This window comes from Phyllobates terribilis, unplaced genomic scaffold (genome assembly GCF_046119375.1).
Source record: "Phyllobates terribilis strain yellow unplaced genomic scaffold, ASM4611937v1 Scaffold_1__5_contigs__length_1240528914, whole genome shotgun sequence".
Lineage (NCBI taxonomy): Eukaryota > Metazoa > Chordata > Amphibia > Anura > Dendrobatidae > Phyllobates > Phyllobates terribilis.
The window spans coordinates 585,225,680-585,238,139 of record NW_027362761.1 but is presented as its reverse complement, the minus strand read 5'-3'; the positions used below and the strand labels follow the sequence as shown (position 1 = coordinate 585,238,139).

Genomic DNA, 12,460 nt, shown 5'->3' with positions numbered 1-12,460 from the left:
AGATGAGGAGCAGGATGGGGACATGGTTCCAAGATGAGGAGCAGGATGGGGACATGGTTCCAAGATGAGGAGCAGGATGGGGACATGGTTCCAAGATGAGGAGCAGGATGGGGACATGGTTCCAAGATGAGGAGCAGGATGGGGACATGGTTCCAAGATGAGGAGCAGGATGGGGACATGGTTCCAAGATGAGGAGCAGGATGGGGACATGGTTCCAAGATGAGGAGCAGGATGGGGACATGGTTCCAAGATGAGGAGCAGGATGGGGACATGGTTCCAAGATGAGGAGCAGGATGGGGACATGGTTCCAAGATGAGGAGCAGGATGGGGACATGGTTCCAAGATGAGGAGCAGGATGGGGACATGGTTCCAAGATGAGGAGCAGGATGGGGACATGGTTCCAAGATGAGGAGCAGGATGGGGACATGGTTCCAAGATGAGGAGCAGGATGGGGACATGGTTCCAAGATGAGGAGCAGGATGGGGACATGGTTCCAAGATGAGGAGCAGGATGGGGACATGGTTCCAAGATGAGGAGCAGGATGGGGACATGGTTCCAAGATGAGGAGCAGGATGGGGACATGGTTCCAAGATGAGGAGCAGGATGGGGACATGGTTCCAAGATGAGGAGCAGGATGGGGACATGGTTCCAAGATGAGGAGCAGGATGGGGACATGGTTCCAAGATGAGGAGCAGGATGGGGACATTACTCCAAGATGAGGAGCAGGATGGGGACATTACTCAAAGATGAGGAGCAGGATGGGAACATTACTCAAAGATGAGGAGCAGGATGGGAACATTACTCCAAGATGAGGAGCAGGATGGGAACATTACTCCAAGATGAGGAGCAGGATGGGGACATTACTCCAAGATGAGGACCAGGATGGGGACATTACTCCAAGATGAGGACCAGGATGGGGACATTACTCCAAGATGAGGACCAGGATGGGGACATTACTCCAAGATGAGGACCAGGATGGGGACATTACTCCAAGATGAGGACCAGGATGGGGACATTACTCCAAGATGAGGACCAGGATGGGAATATATTACTACAAGATATTTGCAAGAATTACTAACTGATGCTAATTGTACGTCAATATTGCTGCATGTGGCCAATTAGGTGAAACAAAATTGTAAAAATGGGAAAAAAAATTTCAAAATAAAAGTATGAAAAAATATTTAGCCACTAAAATGCTGTTTTATATGTAAACTAAAGTATATAAAAAAAGAAGTGCATGTTTGTTATCGCCACATCCATAACGACCCAAGCTATAAAACTGTACCATAACCCATCTGATGAATGGCAATTAAAAACATAAAATAAACACAGCAAAAATGTTAAAAAAAAAATGATCAAAAGGTGTATAGAAATAAAATTACTATCACTAAAAATGTCACTTTGTCCTGCAAACAATGCGGCCCCCCAAATTCTAATTTTTGTCAGGCCCATATATCCAGCTGAGTTTGACACCCTGGGTATCGACAAAGTCGTACAGGCAAGTGTACAAGACATATTATTTGGGACCATTCAAAATGGAGAACCCCTTTAAGTATTAGAATGGCTTAAAGTATTAGAATGGCTTAAAAGGATAATTGGCAATGGGTTCTACGATGAAGGTGGACAGATACTGTTGTGCTGCACAAATCGATCCAAGCCTATGTTCCTCCATCTTTGTACATGGATGGATGCACATGCTGGAACCTGTCAGTAAAGTCTTATAGGAAGAGAATGAATCCCAGCAATGGAGCCGTCATCCTATAAAAGGAAAACAATTACAGACCCTTTGAAAGCAGGAATCTCCTGCCAAGTGAGCGGAGAAAAGGAAAAGCCACATAAGTTATGGCACGCGGGCAGGTTAGCGACCTTAATGAAAGGGCTAAATGACTTGAGACGGGACCTGAGTGAGCCGGTGTCATGACCCCATGTAGGACACTTCTGAGGATTCCTGAACCTACACACACAAGTCATTCAGGGTGTAAAAACCTGCTGCATCTCCCCGGTAATGACCCCACTATTACCAGCATGAAAGCCATTTAGGAAGAATTAGACCGAAGAGGAGAACTTGTAAAGCCGTCAAATAAAGAGGTGATGAAGGAGCCGCTCCCTCCGAGAGGCCGATAAGGAGGACGAGATTAGTCTACTGAGAAGGGAAAAATACAGGTAAAAGGGAAGAACACCAAGAAGGGGAAAAATAACAGGGTACAATCACAAATAAATGGCCTTACAGGTAGCAATATGGACGGCGTTCATCACACTGGCACAAGGGAAGATTGGAGTAGTAGTCCTCAGCAACCAATCAGATTCTGGTTGAAGGAATGCGGCACTGAGGCTGTACAGCAGTGCGGAGCCCGAATAGCAGTGCGCAGAGGCTGTACAGCAGTGCGGAGCCCGAATAGCAGTGCTCAGAGGCTGTACAGCAGTGCGGAGCCCGAATAGCAGTGCTCAGAGGCTGTACAGCAGTGCACGGAGCCCGAATAGCAGTGCTCAGAGGCTGTACAGCAGTGCACGGAGCCCGAATAGCAGTGCTCAGAGGCTGTACAGCAGTGCTCAGAGGCTGTACAGCAGTGCGAAGCCCGAATAGCAGTGCTCAGAGGCTGTACAGCAGTGCACGGAGCCTGAATAGCAGTGATCAGAGGCTGTACAGCAGTGCACGGAGCCCGAATAGCAGTGCTCAGAGGCTGTACAGCAGTGCACGGAGCCCGAATAGCAGTGCGCAGAGGCTGTACAGCAGTGCACGGAGCCCGAATAGCAGTGCTCAGAGGCTGTACAGCAGTGCACGGAGCCCGAATAGCAGTGCGCAGAGGCTGTACAGCAGTGCACGGAGCCCGAATAGCAGTGCGCAGAGGCTGTACAGCAGTGCACGGAGCCCGAATAGCAGTGCGCAGAGGCTGTACAGCAGTGCACGGAGCCCGAATAGCAGTGCGCAGAGGCTGTACAGCAGTGCACGGAGCCCGAATAGCAGTGCTCAGAGGCTGTACAGCAGTGCACGGAGCCCGAATAGCAGTGCGCAGAGGCTGTACAGCAGTGCGCGGAGCCCGAATAGCAGTGCTCAGAGGCTGTACAGCAGTGCACGGAGCCCGAATAGCAGTGCGCAGAGGCTGTACAGCAGTGCACGGAGCCCGAATAGCAGTGCGCAGAGGCTGTACAGCAGTGCGCGGAGCCCGAATAGCAGTGCTCAGAGGCTGTACAGCAGTGCACGGAGCCCGAATAGCAGTGCGCAGAGGCTGTACAGCAGTGCACGGAGCCCGAATAGCAGTGCGCAGAGGCTGTACAGCAGTGCGCGGAGCCCGAATAGCAGTGCTCAGAGGCTGTACAGCAGTGCACGGAGCCCGAATAGCAGTGCGCAGAGACTGTACAGCAGTGCGCGGAGCCCGAACAGCAGTGCTCAGAGGCTGAACAGCAGTGCACGGAGCCCGAACAGCAGTGCTCAGAGGCTGAACAGCAGTGCGCGGAGCCCGAACAGCAGTGCTCAGAGGCTGTACAGCAGTGCGCGGAGCCCGAACAGCAGTGCGCAGAGGCTGTACAGCAGTGCGCGGAGCCCGAATAGCAGTGCGCAGAGGCTGTACAGCAGTGCGCGGAGCCCGAATAGCAGTGCGCAGAGGCTGTACAGCAGTGCGCGGAGCCCGAATAGCAGTGCGCAGAGGCTGTACAGCAGTGCACGGAGCCCGAATAGCAGTGCGCAGAGGCTGTACAGCAGTGCACGGAGCCCGAACAGCAGTGCTCAGAGGCTGTACAGCAGTGCGCGGAGCCCGAATAGCAGTGCTCAGAGGCTGTACAGCAGTGCGCGGAGCCCGAATAGCAGTGCTCAGAGACTGTACAGCAGTGCGCGGAGCCCGAATAGCAGTGCTCAGAGGCTGTACAGCAGTGCGCGGAGCCCGAATAGCAGTGCTCAGAGGCTGTACAGCAGTGCGCGGAGCCCGAATAGCAGTGCGCAGAGGCTGTACAGCAGTGCGCGGAGCCCGAATAGCAGTGCTCAGAGGCTGTACAGCAGTGCACGGAGCCCGAATAGCAGTGCTCAGAGGCTGTACAGCAGTGCACGGAGCCCGAATAGCAGTGCTCAGAGGCTGTACAGCAGTGCACGGAGCCCGAATAGCAGTGCTCAGAGGCTGTACAGCAGTGCACGGAGCCCGAATAGCAGTGCTCAGAGGCTGTACAGAAGTGCGCGGAGCCCGAATAGCAGTGCTCAGAGGCTGTACAGAAGTGCGCGGAGCCCGAATAGCAGTGCTCAGAGGCTGTACAGCAGTGCACGGAGCCCGAATAGCAGTGCTCAGAGGCTGTACAGCAGTGCACGGAGCCCGAATAGCAGTGCTCAGAGGCTGTACAGCAGTGCACGGAGCCCGAATAGCAGTGCTCAGAGGCTGTACAGAAGTGCGCGGAGCCCGAATAGCAGTGCTCAGAGGCTGTACAGAAGTGCGCGGAGCCCGAATAGCAGTGCTCAGAGGCTGTACAGAAGTGCGCGGAGCCCGAATAGCAGTGCTCAGAGGCTGTACAGCAGTGCGCGGAGCCCGAATAGCAGTGCTCAGAGGCTGTACAGCAGTGCGCGGAGCCCGAATAGCAGTGCTCAGAGGCTGTACAGAAGTGCGCGGAGCCCGAATAGCAGTGCTCAGAGGCTGTACAGCAGTGCACGGAGCCCGAATAGCAGTGCTCAGAGGCTGTACAGAAGTGCGCGGAGCCCGAATAGCAGTGCACAGAGACTGTACAGCAGTGCACGGAGCCCGAATAGCAGTGCGCAGAGGCTGTACAGCAGTGCACGGAGCCCGAATAGCAGTGCGCAGAGGCTGTACAGCAGTGCACGGAGCCCGAATAGCAGTGCGCAGAGGCTGTACAGCAGTGCGCGAAGCCCGAATAGCAGTGCGCAGAGGCTGTACAGCAGTGCACGGAGCATGAATAGCAGTGCGCAGAGGCTGTACAGCAGTGCACGGAGCACGAATAGCAGTGCGCAGAGGCTGTACAGCAGTGCACGGAGCCCGAACAGCAGTGCGCAGAGACTGTACAGCAGTGCACGGAGCCCGAATAGCAGTGCGCAGAGGCTGTACAGCAGTGCACGGAGCCCGAATAGCAGTGCGCAGAGGCTGTACAGCAGTGCACGGAGCCCGAATAGCAGTGCGCAGAGGTTGTACAGCAGTGCAGGGAGCCGAATAGCAGTACGCAAAGGCTGTACAGCAGTGCGCGGAGCCCGAATAGCAGTGCGCAGAGCCTGTACAGCAGTGCGGGGAGCCGAATAGCAGTGCAGGGAGACTGTACAGCAGTGCGCGGAGCCCGAATAGCAGTGCCGAGCTCATACTGCAGTGCGCGGAGCCCGAATAGCAGTGCACAGAGGCTGTATAGCAGTGCGCGGAGACCGAATAGCACTGCACAGAGCTCATACTGCAGTGTGCGGAGCCCTAATAGCACTGCACAAAGCTCATATTGCAGTGTGTGGAGCCCATAAAGCAATGCACATAGCTAGTATTGCAGTGCGCGGAGCCCATATGGCAGTGTGTGGAATTCATACTGCACTATGCGGAGCCTGTAGGATGCACGCAGAGCTTATATTGCACTGCGCACAGCCTGTATGTCAATGCACGAGCTCACAATACACTGTGCAAAGCCTTTATGGAAGTGCTCTTCTCTCAAATTGCAGAGTGCGGAGATCATATCGCACTGCACGGAAACCTCACGACACTGCGTGGAAGTCATATTGCAGTGCGTAGAGCCGATGCGGCAGCGCATGAGGCTCGTATGGAGGAACAGGGAACCTCTCCAGCTCATCAATGCAGAGTAGCACAGCACTGGAGCTTACTGAATAGCGACTCCTAGGACTCCCACGCTACCTTCACCGAGCGACTATGTACATGAAATATCCGGCAGGGAGAATACTCGTCCACCTACCCATCATTGGAGCACGTCAGAAACTCATCCTTAATCTTTGGGTGCCAGCACCCCCCGTTAAGCATGGCGGTATGGCCCTGAAAGACAAAAATAGAAAAGACATAATAATAACAAATCTGAATCTATTTCTTGTAAAAAAAAAATATATTATTTTTCTATGACATTTGTGTTTTTAGTCGTTTCCTGCCAATAAATTCCATATTACCCAAAGCTTCTGTACGAGGGGAAAACCTCATTTGTTCAGGGTCAGAATGAATTTCCACCCCTGAAATCTGATTCATTTCACATTAAATCATTCCAGGGGTCAAAAACCGCACATTTCTGATACAGAGCACCAAAACTCCTGCAAAGGTAAGTAAAAAGCTACAACATTCATCACTAGGAGGCTCTCACCGCATACTGATAATACATAGAGCTCAATGATAACACTGTATAAAGAAAGCCCCTGAGCTCCCCCTAGTGGTGGCTGTAGCTGAACAGAATTTCTTCACTTTTCTTAGTAAATTCTGAAGAGTATTCAGTCTTAATCTCTCTGTTCTGCCGTTCCTCTGCTACACCTCCTGAACATTTCTGACACATCCCTGGCAAGAAGAATGATAGCATTTACCTACACACTTTGACACGCTCAGCACAGCAGTGAACAATTAAGTCACAAATTTCCAGGAGGAATAACAGAGGAGCGGCACAGAGGTGTCAGAGAAAAATAAGAATCCTTAAAGACATCTCCAGAGAAGGGAGAAGAGCAGATCCTTCAACCTCTACTGAAGTAGGACTCACATTGAACACATGGGACTAATTATAGCTTGGGAACAGGAAATGAATTAAGTAGAGAAAGAGCACCGACACAACCATCTCCACTGTAGTAGTGGCCTCCTGCAGTGACCAGGTAATTACAGCAGGGAGATTTGCTGGGAAAAAACACCCAGATTGACATCCGTATATTTAAGAGGCAGAGAAGTGAAAAAATCTAACACCTCCACAGGTAACTGGGGCATGCAAAACAGTGCACTGAGCCTGTTAGCCACACCCAGGGTGCACAGAGCACCTAATTAGTATATCTGATAAAAGACTGTGGATGATGCATTGACGATGGGTTGGGTTAGAGCTGAAGATGCAAGACACTTCCGAGCCAACTCTACAACCAGCGGACACTTCATCCCTTATTTACATACTGAGTGGGACACTTTATATTTTATTGCATGCTGGGGACAAACAGGTGCATATTCGGAAATCAAAGTCCATATGACCCTGTATATGAAAATCCCAGCGTTATATACAGCATTCCCAATAAAAGGAGTCTGACCATGGGACGGAGGATCGCACAGGTGCCCCCGCTGTGTACGACATACATGGATCAGGGGCCGCATTCCTCCCCCGGATCGGCATGCACACTGGAAATCTTCCCTTTCCTTACTTATTATTTCCATTCCTGCCTCTTTTCCCACTAGGATTTGATGATAGAAGTTCTCCGGCTGCGGCAGACAAAACATTATTTTTTTTTCTTCCCCTAAATGTTTTTCCATTGGCCTCGAAATCCTTCAACTTGTCGTAACACTAACAAAGCTTCCATCTTCTCGCTAAACCGACCGCGGCCGTGACGGAGTCTCGTCTTCACCTTCGGACTAGGATCACAGGTGGCTCTCGGCGCGCCCTTATTGTAGGGTCCTCACCCTCGTCCTCATCACAATGGCTGCTGTGCACGGTCCATTAGAGATGACGGCGATCAGTTATCTTTCTATACCGATCCCTTCCGCTGCTCGCCCCCCTGAACATCAGTGTCTCCAACCTATGGGGTCAGGAAATGCTGGGGGTTTTAATGCTGCATCAATGAATGGGGGTGACTGCTGTGCAAGGAAAGGAGGGGGGGGGGGGGACACAATGCTAAATTACTGCTGCAGCCTCTTCGTTTCCAACACCATAGATCATAACATTGTGGCATATGTTGATCATTTTCCATCACTTTATAAGATGGGAATGCCCCTTTAAAACACACTATGCTCGTTACCTGCAGACACCACTAGAGGGAGCTTTGTAGAGGACTGTATGCAGAGTCATTAGTGCATTCTATGTATAAACAGTATGCAGTGAGCTCCCCCTAGTGGTGGCAGCAGCTAAGCTTTTCTATCTAAGTCAATGAAGGGGATATGGAGCTGTGTAACAGAAAACCAAACCTTCACATGCTACCAATACATGATCAAAAATTTTACACTGACTTTTTTGACCAAAAATGACATCACAATGGAATTAAGAGGTTCACTACAAAGTGGATATGGGGGAAAAAGTGAACAGCACTGCAGCCAAATACTGACACATTACAGCTACAGATGTAGCAGAGGTGAACTTGTCAGATTTATGCACAAATACATCTTACAGAATCATTTCTTTTAGGGAGCATTGCTTATCTGCATTAAATAGGAAATTCCCAGAATCCAAAATGATCTCCTATCCATAGGATAAGGGATTTACTGATTACTGGGGTACAAATGTCCCCGCAGGTCACAGCAGCTGGATCCCCCCTTGGTCACAGCGGCTGGATCCCCCCTTGGTCACAGCCGCTGGATCCCCACAGGTCACAGCCGCTGGATCCCCACAGGTCACAGCCGCTGGATCCCCACAGGTCACAGCCGCTGGATCCCCACAGGTCACAGCCGCTGGATCCCCACAGGTCACAGCCGCTGGATCCCCACAGGTCACAGCCGCTGGATCCCCACAGGTCACAGCCGCTGGATCCCCACAGGTCACAGCCGCTGGATCCCCACAGGTCACAGCCGCTGGATCCCCACAGGTCACAGCCGCTGGATCCCCACAGGTCACAGCCGCTGGATCCCCACAGGTCACAGCCGCTGGATCCCCACAGGTCACAGCCGCTGGATCCCCGGCAATCAGCAAGTTATCCCCTATGCTATGAATAGGAGATATAGTAATGGGAACAAGATATGTGTCACTCCGTCTGGGTGGGTGCTCAGACAATCCGTCTGATGAATGTCTGACTTTCAAGACCGAAACTTTACTGTTTTTTTTGGATTGCACTCTTAATAAAAGCATTCTAATCTTTTTTCGCACCTGGGAGTTCGGGATTCTTTTTACTTCATCATGAATAAGAGATAATTATGGAGATACTCCTTTCATGCTGTTGTCGAGTACCGAACATCCCCAATATGCGGAATTAAATTAATAAAACACATACTCATCTCCCGAACCAGTGCGGCTCCTCCGCCCCAAGTGATGTGTCCTCCGGCGATCTCGTGACATTATGTCATCTTAATTATCACTACTGGACAATCCCTTTAATTATTCCAAACGCTCAGACAATGGTAAAGAATAGACAGATGTCTTCCTTTGGTACCTTGGTGTTTGCCATATCCACAATGTACTGGTCGCCCTTCACACACTCCATTACGGGAAAGCCGTCCCGGTCGAGCACTTTGGCCTGCGAATTCCCGGCTACGACGAGGATGACGTCCCCAGTGATGCTGTACTGAAGAGACTTGATCTGATGACTGCGGGAAGATATAACAGACATATATCAGCTTCTTCACATACATATCCATCTCAGCGCAGATCATTTTCCTGACCGTAGCCGCGAAAAAAGAAAAATAAGGCATTAAGTGATGACCGGTCACCAACGTAATTGCAGCTCAAGTCTTCCCGGGTGAGACGATGCCCATTCATTAGTATAAAAGGCACAAAAAAATGGTCAAGCACAAAAATTAAAAAGGCAGAAAATAAAAATCCGCTGCGCTCCCAGGCAACATGTTTCAGACCTACATGATCCTTTTCAGGCCTTAGGCCATGTAGGTCTGAAACATGTTGCCTGGGAGCGCAGTGGATATTTCTTTTCTGCCTTTTTAATTTTTTGTGCTGTTGTGTTCAACCATTTTTTGTTCCTTTTATACTACTGGATCAGTAAAGCAATTCTTTTAAGGAGATGTGATTGCCGGCTATCGTTTAGACTGTTGCCATTACTGGAGTTTTTTGCCGTGCACCCGGACAGGTGATCTGATTGCTCCTTTTTCACATGCTCATTCATTGCTCATGGATAGGGGTCCGGAGCTGACGTGAAAGGGCCACAGTGCTGCAGTTTTACCTTGCACAGCAGTGTTCCCGCTCACCTGGCTGAGCAATCAGAAGAGGAGGTTGGGGGCCACTGTGGAGAGGCAGCGACCTCCCCAGTATTAGGGGCACAGCAGAGGCTGGCGGCCACGGTGGAGAGGAAGCGACCTCCCCAGTAATAGGGGCACAGCAGAGGTTGGCGGCCACGGTGGAGAGGCAGCGACCTCCCCAGTATTAGGGGCACAGCAGAGGTTGGCGGCCACAGTGGAGAGGCAGCGACCTCCCCAGTATTAGGGGGACAGCAGAGGTTGGCGGCCACGGTGGAGAGGCAGCGACCTCCCGAGTATTAGGGCACTGTTAGTACTGAGCGAGCGCTGCGCCTTGTAGGCTGGTGCCGGCAGCAGACGACGTGGATGGTATGTGCTACGCAAACAAAATGTTCCTGAAAGTGAATTCTCCGAATAGCATGGCAGCGTCCCTAGTTCTGATCTTCCCGTAAGCTGGCGAGGCCACGATACAACTGGTTTACGCTGCCTTATTACAGGCCATGTTGATGTTTTTCTCTTTGGGAAATGTACGGTCATACAGATCTTCCCCCCGATGCCTCACCCTCCAAAACACTTCTCAATGTCCATTAATGTTTGGCCAGATGAAGGCGAAGCTTCTGATTACAACCCGTTATGTAACCGGCCTTCTATGTAGCCGCCGAGATACAACAATCCCTGTAAATTTAGCACCGACGTACCATATATTTCATGAGGCCCTTAGCTTCCCTAATGGATCTTTAGTGAAACAACTTTGCAAAAAGTTTTGATCTAAAATCTATTGTTTTGTTTTTGCAACTCCTATATCTCCATGGTAACAGACTACAAACAAACCCAGCGTAGTCTGATTCTGCCATGAATGGTGAATCCTAAGGTTGGCCTACTCCTCCTCTGTCGCTCGTGTAGAGGGTTGGGTTCTCACATATACACATCGGCGTCCACGCTTTAATCTCCACCTTTGACTTCCTTATGAACTATTTAATTTTTTTTGTTTTTTAATCTCATCATTTTTTCTCTTTTTTTTAATTTACTTTATTTTATCTTTTCTATTTCATCACTGTTTATCTCTTTTTTTCTTTTAACTTTATTTTAATTTATTTTTTCATTTTATGTTTTTTTTTTTTTAAATAAAAGGGCACCTTAAAAATATAATATTTGTGGCAAAAATAATAATAAGCCAGCCTTAGATTTGGAAGGGGGATGTGGAGGGATTGGAGCTTAATTATCCTGCCTTGCTTTTATCTGCTCTGATGTCAATTGACCCTTAAAAAAAAAATAAGGACCACCCTTTTTTTTATAAAATAAGGCCCACCCCTGTGTAATTAAAGAGGCTTTCTCTCCCCACCTCCAACCACCCCCAAAAAAGAAACAGGCCCTATATTGTCAGCTGAGTTGCAATACCACACACAACTTGAGGCACAGCTTCCAGAAGAAAGTAGTCACGTTTTTCTGATCTTGGACAATGCCTTTAAGCCCCGCCGACAAATCGAAACATGGAGAAAAACAATGAGCCCTCCGCTTTACTGCAACATTTCTACAAGGCAGGGTCTGACCGCTGCAGACAATCAGGAACAGGAAAGAGTTTGTTGCCACTTTTTGCATTTTTCACGTAACATTCCATTATTTTCATTCCTGCACAGTAGGGCTGAATCTACAGGATGGGGATCTGGTGAGCTGGGGATTATTTTTTGGCAGCCATTAATCTTATAATGCCAGAAGGGAGGTCTTTGATTAATAGCAGCTTACGACTAGTAAACTTTATACAGTGGTCGGATCCTCATGGATGGTCACCCACAAAATTCCAATTTTCTCAATAAATCATCCTTTTGCCTGGAATCACGCACACACGGAGTACCCACTATAGAGTAAGGTCATACAGCTGCTATGGGGTCCTCGGGAGTGAGGGTCCCAGACCAAGCGGTTTGCACCACTGTGCGTGGATCTCTTCTACGCAACATTAATGTTTATCACTAATCCGGACAAGAATGAATATGATCTTGACCTAGCCAGCAGCAGCACGCGATAGGGCCAGGAGAAGAAAAAACCACAACAAACACTTAATAGGCTTACAATTCACTTGAAAACCCTCTCCCCCTTAATAGAATAGAGCTCCCCTTAAAGGGGTTGTCCAGTAATGGAAAAACATGACTACTTTCTTCCATAACAGAGTAACACATGTCCACAGGTTCTTTGTGGTATTGCAGCCCCTCTCTCTAGTAGTAAAAATTATGTTCTCCATGCTCTTCATTGCCCAGTGCATAAAAACAGCCCCGTAAGTTTCCTAGTAGTCACAGCAGGTTCATCTTCCACAAGTCACAACCTCTTAAATCAGTAGTCACAGCTGGCCCTCGTCTCCTCCCAAAGACGTCACAGCTGGCCCTCCTCTCCTCCCAAAATAGGCACAGCTGGCCCTCGTCTCCTCCCAAAATAGGCACAGCTGGCCCTCGTCTCCTCCCAAAATAGGCACAGCTGGCCCTTGTCTCCTCCCA

General features: G+C 49.8%; 1 protein-coding gene across 3 annotated transcripts in view; it reads right to left on the bottom strand.

Annotated features, from left to right (window-relative positions):
- WDR70 (WD repeat domain 70) overlaps positions 1-12,460 on the bottom strand; it is a 372,583-nt gene that overhangs the window by 217,905 nt on the left and 142,218 nt on the right. For all 3 annotated transcript variants that reach the window (XM_073681819.1, XM_073681803.1, XM_073681812.1), the window contains exons 8-9: positions 9,221-9,374; positions 5,875-5,951 (exon numbers count right to left, since the gene is read on the bottom strand). In XM_073681819.1, coding sequence (XP_073537920.1) covers positions 5,875-5,951; positions 9,221-9,374 — 231 coding nt within the window. The remainder of the gene's footprint in view (positions 1-5,874; positions 5,952-9,220; positions 9,375-12,460) is intronic.